At 39.2% G+C, this 17,603-nt stretch overlaps 1 protein-coding gene across 1 annotated transcript in view; it reads right to left on the reverse strand.

Moving 5' to 3' along the window:
• The window catches only part of MAP2 (microtubule associated protein 2), a 107,203-nt gene that overhangs the window by 65,669 nt on the left and 23,931 nt on the right, over positions 1-17,603 (reverse strand). Inside the window, exons 2-3 of the mRNA XM_032233930.1 lie at positions 11,121-11,234; positions 8,403-8,480 (exon numbers count right to left, since the gene is read on the reverse strand). Coding sequence (XP_032089821.1) covers positions 8,403-8,480; positions 11,121-11,234 — 192 coding nt within the window. The remainder of the gene's footprint in view (positions 1-8,402; positions 8,481-11,120; positions 11,235-17,603) is intronic.

Below are 17,603 nucleotides of genomic sequence, written 5' to 3' on the forward strand. Positions count from 1 at the left end.
GGCAGTCATCTTATTATCAATACTAAAGTGATGTACTTTTTATTATATTCAAACTTAAATGTCATTAAATTGTAAATATTTTTTCCTTCACTTTGCCCATATTTTCATTTCCTTATTACAGTATTATTGCATGCATTTAACTTTGCATATATGTACAATATATGCAATTGCAGGAATTCATTTTCTACCATGTATATCTAGAAAAATCACTTTATTTTACTTATATTCAAATTCCTATCTAAGGTTTTGTACTGAATTATTATTCTTTAACTGGAAAAAGGGTCAGTTAACAGTGTCTATTGGCTGTTGTGCTGTTACATTGATATCCTGAGGTGCAATTGGCAAAAGTTAAAGATAAACATGTAAACATCTTGTTTTATGCAGATATCATGGTATAAATGCCCCACACCAAAGTAGGGAAGATAAGATTACCATATTTCATAGATCTTTCTGCTCTTGTGAAATCGATGTTCTGAATATTATTAAGATTAATATAGTCATATACGGAAAGAGGCAGCAGATATAATTGATGTCTGGAAAGGGAACCCAGAAGCCAAGTTAACTTTTATCAGCCTCCAAGTGCTGTCTTTTAGCAATAGCAATAGCAGTTAGACTTATATACCGCTTCATAGGGCTTTCAGCCCTCTCTAAGCGGTTTACAGAGTCAGCATATCGCCCCCCACAGTCTGGGTCCTCATTTCACCCACCTCGGAAGGATGGAAGGCTGAGTCAACCTTGAGCCGGTGAGATTAGAACCGCTGAACTGCAGATAACAGTCAGCTGAAGTGGCCTGCAGTACTGCACCCTAACCACTGCGCCACCTCGGCTCCTTTCAAAACAGGTTCCTGGCCTCTGCATTTTAAGAGGAGTTTATTAAAGGCTACAACCAGCACTAGTTCAATAATGCAAGGCATTAACCAGAATTATCCACAATTCCAGTTAACAAGGTTTATAAATGCTAAAATAGTTCTGATGATAACATATGGTACAGAACCATGAGGACTCATCAATGTTCCCTTGCTGAAATGAAATCAACCCTCTCCTCATAAGGGCATCTTGAGGCTATATAAATCCACGCCAACCTCTGCTTCTGAGGCCAAGCTGGGAATATCTTTCATACAAAGTCACCTTATTTCACTACAGGCAGAATTTCTTATCAGTGAATTCAGAATCATTTACCAAGTTGTGCTTTGAAGGTTTTAACAAGTCTCCTTGTACTTGGGCTGCTCAGTTTACAAATACTATTTCTAGATATTTTTCTCTCTAATCTCTGGTTCAAGCAGGCCAAGAAAAGCTTCAGATAAATGCTTCAAAAGGTCACTGGGTAAGAAACCATTGCATTCCTTAAATTTGTTAAGTCTATGAAATGGCTGGCACAATATAATAAAAGTAACGAACAATTCATATGATACAACATTGTAGAAGATTTTTTTTCCCCAGAGCACATTTCTAACAGCTGGATTCCATGGTAAGATATAGGAGGTTTCACAGAAAAATTGTATGTAGATGGCATTCCAGCTACTGAAGCAGTGGTGGATTTCAAAAAATTTTAGAACTTCTTCTGTAAGTGTGGCCTGCTTTGTGGGAGTGGCTTGCTGGCCATGTGACTGGGTGGGAGTGGCTTGCAGCCATGTGACCGGGTAGGCGTGGCCAACTTATAAAATGTGGTGAAACCCACTTAACAACGCTCTTGCTTAGCAACCAAAATGTTGGCTCAGGAACTCTGGCATTTGAAGCATGCAAGTCTTAAAGCTGTCAAGTTACAAGACCCTTGCACTCCTAACCCTTTAGAAAATAAAACCCCAGGGGTGTTCAAACTTGACAGCTTTAAGACTTGTGGACTTCAACTCCCAGAATTCCTCCTCCAGTCATGTTGGCTCAGGAACTCTGGCATTGAAGTGTGCAAGTCTTAAAGCTGTCAAGTTACAAGACCCTTGCACCCCTAACCCTTTAGAAAATAAAACCCCAGGGGTGTTCAAACTTGACAGCTTTAAGACTTGTGGACTTCAACTCCCAGAATTCCTCCTCCAGTCATGTTGGCTCAGGAACTCTGGCATTGAAGTGTGCAAGTCTTAAAGCTGTCAAGTTACAAGACCCTTGCACCCCTAATCCTTTAGAAAATAAAACCCCAGGGGTGTTCAAACTTGACAGCTTTAAGACTTTAAGGTTTAGATAGGACTCTTAGAGGCGGGCAGGGCGATTGGTGAGCCAGCCAATCAGTGAGCGGCGGGCGGAGCATGCATGGTGCGGACGGGCGGAATGGGGAGAGAGCTGGAACCGGTTCTAAACAGCACGGTAGATTTGTGGAACCTCTTCTATAGAAGAGGTTAGAACTGGCAGGAACCCACCCCTGTAGTGAAGATATACAATATCTTATTTGACTGTAACCTAGACTCTGAAGCAAGGCCTGATCAAAGCACCTATTTTAAAATTTAAGAAATATTGAAACAATCAGAATCGTTACCATATTTCTTTCAAAGAATGAACATGCATATCACCAGCAAGTTTCCCTCTTTCATATCAAAGACTATCCAAAAGATAGAACATTTAGGATAGATTGGTGAAATGCAATTCTATGAATGTATTAAGGCAGATTTTTTTTACTGTGATTTTATATCTCCTATTCCTGTGTTGATAGGTTTTGTTGCCCCCTGATGTGGTCACATGACTAAGATGGGATAAATTGCAGTTATCTCTATTGGGGAGAATCTCTGTAATTAAGATGAATGTCTTACCAAAGACGCTCTTTTTGTTTCAGACACCAGCAATAGTTGCAACTGATATTCCATTTAAACAACGGCAGAAGGATATCTCAAAGTTTATATGGCAAAGGGGGGGGGGACCCAAGAATTAGACATAGGCTACTGCAAGATGCTAAGAAAAGAGGGGGCCTGGGCCTACCAGATTTGAAATAGTATTTTGATGCCTGCTGTTTGGCCTGGTTAAAAGAATGGGTGAACCTTCAGAATGAGAGGCTATTGGACTTAGAAGGTCATGAATTAAGATTTGGTTACTTATGGTGTGACAAAGTTAAAGTAAATGTTGACTTCAACAACCCATTATGTCAGGTGTGAGAGTTTGGAAATAAATATAAAACATGGTTTTCCATGGAGGTGCCTCTTTGGGTACCATATTCAAGCCACTGGAGCTTCCAGCCCTTTCTTTTAAGGGAGATAAAGTCTCTGGCACTTTTACAATAGGCTTGCAAATCTTAAAGATTGCTTGCTTTCTTCCTCTGTTTGTTGGAAATAAATTTATCTTTCAGCACGAGTACTGTGAGGACTAGGTTATATGCAATGGTGGGTTCCTACCAGTTCAGCCCAGTTCAACTGAACCGGTAGTGATTTGGCAGCCTGGGTCACTGGAACCGGCAGTGACCCACTTTCAACTTTAATAAGATTTGTATGCCGCCCACTCCCTTGGGACTCTGGGCGGCTCACAGCAAAGGTAAAAACATTTAAAAAATGTTTTTTTAAAAAAATACAATTGTTTAAAATTAATACCTCATCCATTCAATCAAGTGGGGCTGGATATTAATTAACAGCCCCAGGCCTGCCGGAACAGCCAGATCTTGGTCGCTTTATGGAAGGCCGGGAGAGTGGCAAGGGTCTGGATCTCCGCGGGTAGCTCGTTCCATAAGGCCAGCGCTGCTACAGAGAAGGCCCTCCCTCGGGGAGCCGCCAGCCGGCATTGTCCGGTCGACGGCACCCGGAGGAGGCCCAACCTGTACGATCTTATTGGTCGTCGGGAGGTGAATGGCAGGAGGCGGTCTGTCAGGTAGCCAGGTCCAATACCATGTAGGGCTTTAAAAGTAACGACCCAGGCCTGCCATGCCCCCAAACCGGTTCTCCTACGGGGCCGCCATCTTGATTTTCGGTTCTGCGCATGGACAGAACAATTTTCATTGCACACATTAATTTTTCCCCCATTTTTTAACATTTTGTACATGCGCAGACCTGCTTATGAGCAAACGCACATGCATATGGAGTGTGCCTCTGGTGAGCACGTGAGTGAAGCGAGTGTGCACACGTGCACAAAATTTTTGCGCACACCGAACCAGCAGCAATGCTGAGAGCAACCCACCCCTGGTTATATGGACATTAACAACCACTTACATAACTCAAACTCTACAATTTAATCTACTTGGCTGAAATTTGGGAACAGCTACCAAGAAGCAATTGCTGTTATATACAGCAGGACTTCCTTCCGCCTGTACTAGTAGCACTAATAAAAGTGCTCATGCTGAATTTGTTTTTATTAATTTGAATTTTCAGAAAACGGCTCGATATATATTCAAAATTGAAGGAAATGATAAATGTATAGACTGCTTTCTTGCAACTTGTGGTAGAGAATGGATATGATGATCTTAAAACACAGTCTGGTATACATTAGGCTAGACAAGAATTTGGTGGTTAACTAGAACTATTTTGACACACAAAAAATTGTACTTCGATGTCTTACTGATTGAGGAATGATGAAATGTTTGTTTTAAAAGAAATAAAACTTTTGAACCAAAAAAAAAAAAACACAGTCTGAATAAATATATTTGAATTATACCGGTAGCTCCATGGTTCCTAAGAAATATTCTTACTTTGTACTTAATTTCTAGAAGCAGAATTTTCACTATTACAGATATAGATACTTTTAAAAACAGAAATAACGAATTCAAATTACCAGTTGGAACTTTAGGAACAACTTGATCTACTGAGTCACAGTAACCCAGGAATATTTCATTTTTAAAAAAAAAACTGAGTAAACTACAGTTAAATACATTTGGCATTTGAGAGCCTCAAAACTCCTGGAGATTAATCAGCTCTAGGGTTATACAAACTTAAATTAGTGGAAAAGCAAGAGAACGTTTCAAAGCCAATTTTAGGGTCACAGTCGAAGTTTCCTCTGAATACAGACCGATAACAGTTAAATGCATTTGGCATGCTGCATAAAATGTCAAGAAAAAGAAGGCCTCTTCCTACGAGCCAAGAGTGTAATTTAGATAGTATTTTATCATAAGAAACTGAGCCAATGGAAATTATGTAATAATTTAAGTGCACATGGGAATAATAGTAGAGAAAAGGTCATTCATTTCCACGTTAGCTAATTGAGTAACATGTGTTTTTCCAACCTGGTTATATTTAATATATTCAATACACACTTGGCTCTCTTTGGGACCATTTCTGGGAGCTGCAAGAAAGATAATTGTGATAACTGAAACAACATTCAACAGCTTCCACCCTCATTTTAAAGATAAATTAATAATAGGAATCTAAATGACTATCAATGAATAGTTCCATTTCAGCAATATCGGTGTCAATATGAATCAATATATTTAAAGATATATTTGCATATTATTACCTAATGCAACAATTCTTTACCTCGTCAAACATTGTTTGACATGACAAAACGCACATTTCGCATCCTACCTTATACACAGAACTAATAATGATACTGCTTAGAAGATTTTTTAAAACTTGTTTCTTTTTTTTAAAAAGACAATGAAGGTATAGATTGATCCCTATAGGTATGAAGGTATCCAATTACAAGTTTCTGTTAAAGGAAATATGAACGAAGCAAAATTAGTCATATTAATTTCATATAATTCATTCAAATTATTGATTTAAAATGTATAACTGATGAAATCACAAAAATAAACATAAATAAAACCATAGCAATAAACGTGATTAAAAACATGGATAAACATTCTACAAATGATAAGAGTAGGTTGTTAATATAATTATGTTAATATAACTGATTTTATAGTATTCTATTGCCAAGTTCACCTTCTGAAATGCAGATTTCCACATAGTCTAAGTGTTTCTCAACCTTGGCAACTTGAAGATGTCTGGACTTCAACTCCCAGAATACCCCAGCCAGCGAATGCTGGCTGGGGAATTCTGGGAGTTGAAGTCCAGACATCTTCAAGTAGCCAAGGTTGAGAAACACTGGACTCTAAAACAAATGTAATGATTATTTCAACTTCCATTTAAAAAAAAACAAGTATTGCTTGTATGGAGTAAAAAGATTATTATGGAAACAATTGGATGGGATATGTCTTTAGGCAACTGGCACTTCGTGTGAAGCTGTTTTAACACAAGCAATTGCTAAGCATCCATTTCTTCTTTTCTATTGCTATAGTTCAAAATAATCTCAAAGAAGTTTGGTCTTAAGGGAAACTGATCTTAACAAAAATCTTTATTGTTTGTGACCGTAGTGTATGACTCTCTTTGAATTACTTTAATTTCAAGTGTCCATATTTCAAAAGGCAAAACAACTCAGTCCAAAAGTGCTTAGAATTGGTTATGAAATCTCTTTTAAATCATGCAGATGGCTGAAAAATGTTTAAACAGTACCGATAGTTTCATCCTATATTTATCTTGCAATTCCCTGAGAAAAATAGCATTTATGGAAATAGAAAATGTAGCAATTTTTTTGTAAGTTTGGCCTGGATGTTCTATGTTTAAAAAAAAAATTCGAACATCTTTAGGGCAGTTTCTTTTTCTTACATATATATTACATATATTCTAATAGCCTTTCTGCATATTTAAATGGAATATTTGTAAGACTACAATCTCTTTAATACCTTAAAGCAAAAATTGTCAAACTTTATGATACTGTAAAAATGATAATTGTAGTTATGTGCCTCATTCATGAATAAAACTAATGTTTTTCATTGGGTTTGGGATTAGATAATTAAGAAACTACTACTTACTAAAAGTTATTATAATCTTACTAACAACTAAACACTTACCACTTAACCTAGATTTACTAAAAGAAACTTCACTGCATTTTCTGAGGCTAATTTCATCAGCATTACAGGCAAAGTAATCATTTTTTAGTTTTCTTCTTACCACTTAACAAGCCCTTTCCATTTTGAAAGCCTACAAATGCTAATCAATGGATAAAAATACTGACCCTTCCTAATATATGCACTTCCGCAGATATTCAAAGGTCTTCAGATTTAGTCCCATACCAGAAGTCATTAGCTGTTAGTAAACCAGCTAGAAATCACAGTGCTTCTGTAACTAAGAATGATTTCGATAACCAGTCCCGTGGAACAAGTTGCGGCAGTACTCCCCTTGTGCTTGCACAAACACAACCAGTTCTTTAAAATCTTGTAGTCCCCACCTATGTTGTTTGCAAGCCCACAATTTGAGAACTTAAGGCTGAAATGGAAATCACAGTTTCATCATAATCTCACATTTTAAACCTACAAAAGAAATTGATTGCTCCAATGGACCTCCTTACAGGATAGACCAGCCTAAGAAACCAAAGTCATATTGGTCAGGATTATTTTTATTGTAAGTTATAGTAACTGAATATTGCAAGTATGACTGTGCTTCTCCTCCCCAACTTTATCTTACTAAGAATTAGCAAAGGGCCTTTCTGAGACATTTATTCAAACTAATTTCTTGACCTGGCTTCAAGACCCGCTTATCCAATTGTTGCCTTTCTAGTGGCTCTTCCTTTTGCACTGCAAGGGCATTCCTTGTGCCCTTACACATAGACTTACACGCAGAAATAAATTAGCTCATGGATGTACAAAAGGGGAAAGGAGTTGCAATGTTATTTGAAGAAATCTATCTATCACACTCCTGGTGTCTATATGTTCCTTATAAACATATCTTCACAGAATAAGTGCAAATACAATAAAGCAAATAGAATTCTGTTTGTTTCTTCTTTATATATAAACTCGGAACAAATAGAATATTTCAAAATCTAATGAGTTTTTCAGTTTTAGTGCACCAGACAAGTTTTGTATTAAAAGATAGACCTGAAACAAGTTGGAAAGGAAGAATTTCAGTCTAGAATATTTTTAGCCACTTGGTAATAAAGGGCTAGAAAAACACTTCACCTACTTTAAGTCTGAAATTCATCTGTCAAAAATTCTAGAAACATAAACGTTCTTATAGTTAAAATAGAACCTTAGCATCCTCTTCAGCTAGAAGCCCTGTGTCTTAATGAAGTTTGCCTGGCTCAGATGTTGAAAGAATGATTTTGTTAGTAAGAGCATAGAACACCCATTTTAAAGAACATTATTCGCCACAGGATCAGTATGAATAGATCTAATGAAGTTTTTTCTGTTTGAAATGCGAACGCTAGCATGGCATTTTAAAATATTCATAGAATAAAAAGAAAATGTACATAGTTCATATTCATTGATTTTTTTAAAATATATAGATGCATGTACACACACATACACACACACACACACACACACACACACTTAAATTAAGCCTGCATGGTTATATTCTTTCAGTTGTTTTTTTGAAACCCCACCCATTCAATCTATAAGTTAAGACTTAAAGAATCTTCTTCCTACCTCTCTTTCTCTTTCACCAGGGTTCCTGGATTTCTCCTCTTAAAAATGCACCTACGTTGTGAATGCGACCCAAGGAAATTCTTACCTTCTTCTAGGGTTCCAGTCTGCTCTGACGCAGGTGATGGGGGTGGAGAAGGAGGCAGGTTAGCTGTTTCTTCAACTGCTAATGATTGAACAATAGAAAGAGAACACATCTATTAATTAATCTGAAACCAAAATATACTACTGGCCATTGTTCCAGTCTGCATCCAATAAACTGAATCTCATGAGTTCAAGTGAATCTCAAGAGTTTTTAATGTTGTACAAGTCAAGAGTCCACTCAATTCAAATGAGGGGACATTAAAACTTGTGCATTTATAAACAAGTACAAATATACATAAATGTTGCTATATACTGAAAGAGGCAGAGGATATAGGGGTGCTTGGTTGACATGCCATCTCTTTGGATAATTAACTTTGTAGTTCTCAGATGACAATAAAACTCTGATTTGCAAACCTAAAAAGAAAAAAAAATCAAGCAATACTTGATTATAAAATTATAAGGGCGGGATCCAATCACGTTTAAAAGTCATATGTGAATTTGAGAAACCGGTACTGGAATGTATTACTTTCATATATCATTACAATTTAAACAACAACTTTCTGGCATCATCTTCATTTCTTAAGTATCAGCTAATTTTTTATAATTGCAGTAAAAATCATGATGCTAGCCTCCTATTAATCGTATGTTGGTGGTAGATGACATACTAGCAATAGCAATAGCAGTTAGACTTATATACCGCTTCATAGGGCTTTCAGCCCTCTCTAAGCGGTTTACAGAGTCGGCATATCGCCCCCACAGTCTGGGTCCTCATTTCACCCACCTCGGAAGGATGGAAGGCTGAGTCAACCTTGAGCCGGTGAGATTTGAACCGCCGAACTGCAGATAACAGTCAGCTGAAGTGGCCTGCAGTACTGCACCCTAACCACTGCGCCACCTCGGCTCTATACTGTATGTGGCAAAGGAGCAAAAGATTGGCTTGAGCAGAAATCAATGCTAAATATACCCAAGTAATATTTCCTAGGCCAGTGATGGTGAACCTTTTCAGCATTGAGTGCCCAAACTGGAATATGCGCATGCGCCCCCCCCCCCCGGAAACTTGAAGACCACCATGCACCCCTGTCACCTGGTCTTCTGGTTTCCAGCAAGTGCACCAGCCAGCTGGTCGCCAGAGCCCCAGAAACTCAATGACCAGAAGAGCAGCTGGCCACAGCGCTGTTCTGGAACCAGGCACCAACCAGGCAAACTTAAACATCTCTTTGACCAGTTTACATCATTACAGAATAAACCACTTTAAACAGGACTTTAAAATAATGTATTTTAAAGTCTTATTCTTATTAATTAATTCTTTAACGTCTTAGTCTTATTTATGGTTTCTGTGAGATAGGAATATTAGCAACATTTGTAGATCTGTGATGAATATAGCAATGGGTAAAATAAGCAGATTAAAGCTGAATCCATAGGAAAATGAATCTATTATATATAAAGTTATAGAATTCATACTATGTTCACAAATGATTATTCTTGTGTGCGGGTATGTGTGTGTGAGAGAGAGAGACAGAGAGAGAGAGACAGAGAGAGACAGATTAAACATGTTCTTAAATTTCAGCATAAAATGAATTTCTGCTCACAGAAAATGTATTTCTTCGTAAAAGCAGACCCCCATTTTACTTCATTTCTTTTCTACTTCCTATTTCTCTTAATATTTATAGCAAGCCCCCAACTCTAGGAACAGTTTTTCTTTTAAACCTGCACAGGTTTGGACAACTGATTAAAATTTGGCAGCCTATCAATGGATGCACGTGTATGGATAGGTATAATTGAACAACCTTATTTACATACAGAAATATTTATATCCCATCTTTTTCCATTTAGGAACTCAAGGCATCACATATGGAGACTCCAAGCCTTATCCTTACAAGCCTGTGAGATACAGTATATTGGTCCAAGCAACTGCATGAGCAATATAGCAATAGCAATAGCAGTTAGACTTATATACCGCTTCATAGGGCTTTCAGCCCTCTCTAAGCAGTTTACAGAGTCAGCATATCGCCCCCAACAATCCGGGTCCTCATTTCACCCACCTCGGAAGGATGGAAGGCTGAGTCAACCTTGAGCCGGTGAGATTAGAACCGCTGAACTGCACCACCTCGGCTCATTATGAGCAAACAGGGCCCTGCATTTAGATTTCTCACTTCCAATCTAACTTTTTAATCACTAATTCCATTGGAGTGTTTTTTTAATCCATTGCCCCTTATTTTGATTGCTGGGAAAGTTGAAAAAAAATCACTTAAAGAGTAAGCATCCTATTTTGAAGATTGTATTATTCATATAAAAAGTCATCAAAAATTTGACTGTAACGCAATTCTACCTTTCCTCAAAATAGCAATAGCAATAGCAGTTAGACTTCTATACCGCTTCATAGGGCTTTCAGCCCTCTCTAAGCGGTTTACAGAGTCAGCATATCACCCCCACAGTCTGGGTCCTCATTTCACCCACCTCGGAAGGATGGAAGGCTGAGTCAACCTTGAGCCGGTGAGATTTGAACCACTGAACTGCAGATAACAGTCAGCTGAAGTGGCCTGCAGTGCTGCACCCTAACCACTGCGCCACCTCGGCTCTTGCAACATAGTTCTAAGCGAGTCAGCTCTCAGGTCTTAAAAATGAAATCAATTACACCATTTCTTTTTAAACGGGAAAGCTGTAATTCAACACTTTGTTTTCCAACACACCACAAATGTACATCTAAGATGATTTTCTTTACCTAAAGGTAATTGCGCTGGCTGATCTTTGAAGGGGGCTTCTTTCTCCTGTTCGCTTTTCAGAACTGCCACAGCTTCAGCAGTTACTACTTGGACTATTCTCGCAGATACTTCTTCTGGGACAGATGGAGGATTAGCAACAAGACAAACAAAAGCGTGTTAATGATATAGGAAGACGTTAAGAAAGACAACATGCACATACAATTATTTTGGATCTAGGTTGCAATTCTGAAAGCACTTTTCCACGCTTACCTTATTATGCTCAACTTACTCTATTTTGCTAATTTCGTACTGCTGTTTTCCCCCAAAAAAGGTCAGTCAGTCAGTAAGTCTCCCTGCCTGCCTGTCTTTGATATCTGTCTGTCTGTCTGTCTCTCTGCCTGCCTGCCTGCCTGCCTGCCTGCCATTCTTTGATATCTATCTATCCATCCGTCCATCCATCCATCCATCCATCCATCCATCCATCCATCCATCCATCTATCTATCTATCTATCTATCTATCTATCTATCTATCTATCTATCCTCTTATCTATCTTTTATCTATGTTATCCCTGTCTGTCTGTCTGTCTGTCTGTCTGCCTGCCAGTCTTTGATATCCATCCGCCCATCCGCCCATCCGCCCATCCGTCCATCCATCTATCTATCTATCTATCTTGTATCATCTAAAGCAGGGCTAGTCAACCTTTTTATACCTACCGCCCACTTTTGTATCTCTGTTAGTAATAAAATTTTCTAACTGCCCACCGGTTCCACAGCAATGGTGATTTATAAAGTAGGGAAGTCAATTAAATTTAAAAAAGGAAAGTGCTTCAGTATCGGACAAAACCCCTACCGCCCACCATGAAAGCTGGAACGCCCACAAGTGGATGGTAGGGACCAGGTTGACTACCACTGGTCTAAAGTAAAGTCACATTTTCACAGAGTTATTATTAATTGTAGTCTCCATGACTGCATTGACTTATAAAAAATGTTGAGGAATAGTACTTGTATTTCAGCTGGAGCGAACAACCTAAATCCTTCAGATATCACTCCACTTCCTAGTTGTTGGTTGTTGGGAACTGATGTTCAGCAACATTTGGAGAACTGTAGATTCCCTACCGAGGCACCATAGTGAAATTTACTTGAAGACTCTTTATTTAGAATACTTGATCTGTGGCAGGAAAGCATTATCCCTACCAAGCAATTAGTACGGTATGGACTTAATTTGCAATTTTTTAAAAAGAGGACTGACTGTGCATACTTTTTCTTAGGGGTTCTGGGATTTGGTTGGTGAATGTGGGCAGGTTGAAGGTTAAATAAAAGCAAGGCTTCTAGTATTAGACAGAATAAAGTGACCTGTCAACCATCTCACCAAATAAGTTAGTTAATCATTACCATCACCCACCCATCTTGCCCAATTGTGCTATTTTTCTATTGAAGAGAGATTTCAATCAGATTCAGTTGTGGAAATACTTGTGCTAGCTTTGGTTTTATTTAGGAAGAAGGTCCCAGATTAGAGTGAGAGAATGGAAAAACTTTCCTCTGTTTTTATATCTGCCTTAAAAATCTAACACAGTGGGGGGGAGGGGAACCTAACCCTAACCCTAACTCTCCCCTATACTACTTAGTAACCATAGCATCATTGCCAAGAACTGATTTGTTCCCAGAAAACTAAATGTATAGGGAATAAATTGATCTTCAAAGTCCAAAGAGAAGAAGCTACAGCTAAGAGTGCTATTTTCTGGGTCCCCTCCAGTGGTTGGATTCAGCCAGTTCGCACCTATTCGGGAGAACCGGTTGATAACTTTCTAAGTAGTTCAGAGAACCGGTTGTTGGAAGAAATCTCCTTTTGTTTTTTTTCCACTTTACAGGGCTAATCCTGTAAGGAAGGCAGGAAGGAAACATTCTGGTGTTGTTTTTAGCCTCATCTTTATTGCCCTGCTTACAGAAATTGCCTCTCTGGTTAACCCTTATTACATTGTAACAGCTAAGCTGAAGCGCCCATCGACCTGAGTGACCTTGAGTTGGCCACGCCCACCCAGTCACATGACCCCCGAGCCCCACCTACCCAGACGGTCATTAGGGCAGAGAACCAGTTGTTAAATTATTTGAATCCCACCATTGGTCCCCTCTGATCTTTTATAAGGATGAGGACCCAAAGCATATTTTTATATGAGTTATACAGAGGTGTTCTGAACCCCCCTTCTCCGCTCGTTGAAAGACGACAAGCAGACAGACTTAAAAGGAAAGAACTTTATCAGCCTCAACTCACGCTGGCTGCGAGCCCAAAAATAAACATAAATAAAGTCTCTGGCAAGAAGATAACAGAATGCCAAAACAAAGATCTCTTAGAAAGCAATTCACTTCCCCAAGTATCTCCTTGAATCAGGGTTACAGAAAGCAAATCACTTCTCCAAGTGTCTCTCATAAACAAACCCCGACCGATGAATGATGAACGTTGACTTCTGCAACCAGGGCGTGGCACCATCCGTCCTTTTATCACCAGAAGACGACACTAACGAGCCCCAGCTGCATTGTTAATCTTGCATCCCAACTCAACTCACAGCAAACTTCTGCTGAGTCACAACACAGAGGTTTATAGGAATCCTCAAAAGCTCCATTTGGGGCTCCAAAGCCGATTAGCAGCCAATGAAACTTTTTTCAAGATAAGGTATTATTCTATTAAACTGGACCACTCTGCTGAGCAGGAGCATTCTGTGCCGGTTGAGTCATCTTCCACAATGTTCCACTTAAAGCAAATTACAGCACTCTAACTGAGAGATGCCAAGTGGATGAGTCACTGTTCTCAGTGCCCATGGCCACCCCTGGCACCTGCTGTTCCAGCAGGAGCCAGAAGTCCAAGCAGACTGTAAGACTGAATAACAATTTATCTATCGTAGTACAACCCCATTCATAGCAATAGGTGGAGCAACTGCCTCTTACTAGGATTCAAGCTTATTTGTTTTTTCCCCCCATCCAATCCCTCATCCCCTTCAGACAAATCAAGATTTCGACTACAATAGCAATAGCAATAGCAATAGCAGTAGACTTATATACCGCTTCATAGGCCTTTCAGGCCTCTCTAAGCGGTTTACAGAGAGTCAGCATATTGCCCCCAACAATCCGGGTCCTCATTTTACCCACCTCGGAAGGATGGAAGGCTGAGTCAACCCTGAGCCGGTGAGATTTGAACCGCTGACCTGCTGATCTAGCAGTAGCCTGCAGTGCTGCATTTAACCACTGCGCCACCTTGGCTCTGAACATCTCCTGTTCAGTCCAAGGGAGAGCACTGATGATACCGAATCTCAAACTAACACATTTGAAATCTCCCCACAGCACATAGATTTAAAATGTAAGTGATTAAAAAAAATGATTTGAAGTTTTTGTGCCTTGATTTAATGGCTCTTAAATATATCAATTTCTGCTTCAGAGTGCAAAAAAAATGGCTTATGCAACTTTTCAAATATAATTTGGATAGCCGAAGAAACCTTACTCTTTTGTGAGCTCCCAAATAACATTAATTCCTTGCTCATTCGTGAATTTTACAACAGCTTTGGATTATCTGAGATAATTGTGTCTAGTTATTTCCTGAGATCCCTTCCACATCAAAATCCTGGTCCAGTCTATGATTAGTGCCACCTCTTTGTTACCCCACAATGCCATTATATTTGCACAGGCTTGGGAAGATGAGCCATTTAACTACTGACTTGTCCGTTTTTAGAGACAAATGGCGCAAAGAAAGATTTTCTGGATCTGAATAATTTCCAACTGATAGGAACTCTGTTCTGGCCCCCCTTCTTCGCTCATTAACAGACGACAGTCAGACAGACTTAAAAGGAAATAACTTTATCAGTCCTGGTTCACGCTGGCTGCGAGCCCAAAATAAACATAGATAAAGTCTCTGTCAACAAGGGTTATGCAGCAGAATGCAGAAACAAAATTCTTACAGCACCAGGTTTTCAAGCAGCAAAATCACTTATCCAAGTGTCTCACAAACTCAAACAGGAACGGAACTGAATTCTCCATAAACAAACGCCGAACCACGGACGAACGATGAACGTTGACTTCTGCAACCAGGGCGTGGCACCATCAGTCCTTTTATCTCCAGAAGACCACACTAACGAGCCCCAGCTGCATTGTTATTCCTGCATCCCGACTCAACTCACAGCAAACTTCTGCTGAGTCACAACAGAACTCTTACCTCACACCCTCACTCCCAACCAGGAAATCTACATCCACCACTATACCAAGTCACTGCAACATTCTGTAATATTCCATCATCTTTCCCAGTCATCGATGTGATTTTACCAGTTTGGTCTATGCATAGCAATTCCTGTGTATAGCCATTTCTAAGATATTATATCTTATAATAACAATTTAGTTTAGGAAAACAACTGTTAGCAACAGAATCACTGACCTTATTCATCAGACAAAATAATTTTTGATTGTCAAGGACCTGATTCATAACAATATGTATCACATAATTTCCTTATCCTTTCAAGGGCGATCAATTATGTTTTTTTTTTTAAAAAACCCAACCATTGTTAAAAGATAAAGCCCTTGATGCTGGATTTAGCTTCAACTCAGTAGAAATAACTATCACCTTCAAGGCTGATTTAACTGTATGACAAGCAATCTTTCTTGTTTAACAAAGCATGCTGTCTCTGCTTGGAAAACCTACATGACTTGACATTTGTCCTCCCAGAGAAAGCGATGATACTTTGCAAACAGGCCTGGTAATGGGTCATACATAACGAAATACAATGCCCATAGGTACGCCTGAAAGTATCTAACCTCCTCCTTTCTTTATCAGTTGGCAATGTGCAGTATTTTGCTGCAGTTGCAACCCAGACTGGAAGGCATCCACTGCAATCAAGCTGAGTGATAGATGCTCGATCAAAAACTGACAGCTGTCATCTCACACTCCGCTGAGATTCGAGGCATGCCTGGAAATAAATGGCGAATCTTTCTTTTCTTTTAATAAAGTTTGTAGCATGGATATGACAACTGGAGATGGGTTCAGGTCTGGAGCCAATTGATAGGTCCAATCTTCCCTACAGTATGTATCTGTTGCTGAACTTTCAGCCCTAGGGACTTTCAAACTCTCTTAAGATGAGCTTAATATTGGAAAAAGATGTGAGTGATTTTGGAAGTGAACAAAGAAGTGTCAGGGAGGATTTATTATCTAGCAACATTTTGCCCCTTGAATGATCTAGCAGAATAGTCTTACTTTTATTCTATACCAAAGGAATTTGCCAGTCCTTGCCACTGGCAGTAAATTCTGCCTCGGACAAACCCACAGCAGACATAATACTGTGTTAGCCTGGTCAAACTGCAACTCCTCAGAAGTCTGTTTACTGGCAGAAGCATCTTTCCAGAGAAATTGGGGTGTGTGGTGGTGAACAGTCCAACATTTCCGTAATTGTTGCAGTGGTCTCTGTAACGCGCTCTACATGGGGCTGCCCCTGAAGAGTGTTCGAAGACTACAGCTGGTCCAAAATGCAGCCGCGCGAGCGATAATGGGTGTACCTAGATACCTAAATTCGCAAAAGTATCAATGAATCTTTACTATGTTAAAGAAATAGTAAGGAGCCAGAAACAGCTGGAGAGAAAATGTGGGGCAAATTAGCTGCGTGCAACAACTATGTATAAAATGGAATTGCCTCTTTATATTTGACAAGAAGTATGGGGAGAAACCATATTAATTTTCTCCGCCCAGCCTAATTCTCCTACTACAGCTAATTTGGGGCAGAACTACTTAACAGCACAGAATGGTGAACATTTGGTTCCTCCAAAGTACGAGTGATGATTGGATGACTCAGCCATCCACACATCCATCCATTTCATTATGACAGTGTTTCTCAACCTTGGCAACTTGAAGATGTCCGGACTTCAACTCCCAGCGAATGCTGGCTGGGGAATTCTGGGAGTTGAAATCCGGACATCTTCAAGTTGCCAAGGTTGAGAAACACTGCATTATGAGCTGAAACCAGCAAAGGTAGATTCAAAATGATAGTTCCATCACATATTATAGTCTGAAAGTGATCAAATATTAGAAAGATTCAGCTAGTCCAGAGAGAGAAATATTGCCCCCTCTCTGTCTTCTGCCAATTTAGCCATGTTTTAGATGAGGAACAGAAGCAGAGGACAATGAAGCAATTAGCTATACTGCAGCTGTGATATGAGGAAATTTCAAATGCTTCTTGGAGAATTTCACAGCAGGGACCAGTTTCCTTAGCAACAAGTCTAATAGCTGTTAAGGTAGAAATTAGACAATAAAAGGAATGAGTAATTCAGTTGTTAGTTAAGTGCATGTGCTAAATATATTCCTAAACTATGAAAATGAAGAACAGTCATTACTTGCTTCATGTAAACAACTTGACAAATCTATGGTAGAACGTATATTTTTTTTCCCTAATAATATATTATATCTAAGCATCTTGACATAGATAACCAACAGAATTGGATTCGATTGTAATACCACCAAAACATCCAGTATTTTGAAT

Source organism: Thamnophis elegans, chromosome 1 (assembly GCF_009769535.1).
Source record: "Thamnophis elegans isolate rThaEle1 chromosome 1, rThaEle1.pri, whole genome shotgun sequence".
Classification (NCBI taxonomy): domain Eukaryota; kingdom Metazoa; phylum Chordata; class Lepidosauria; order Squamata; family Colubridae; genus Thamnophis; species Thamnophis elegans.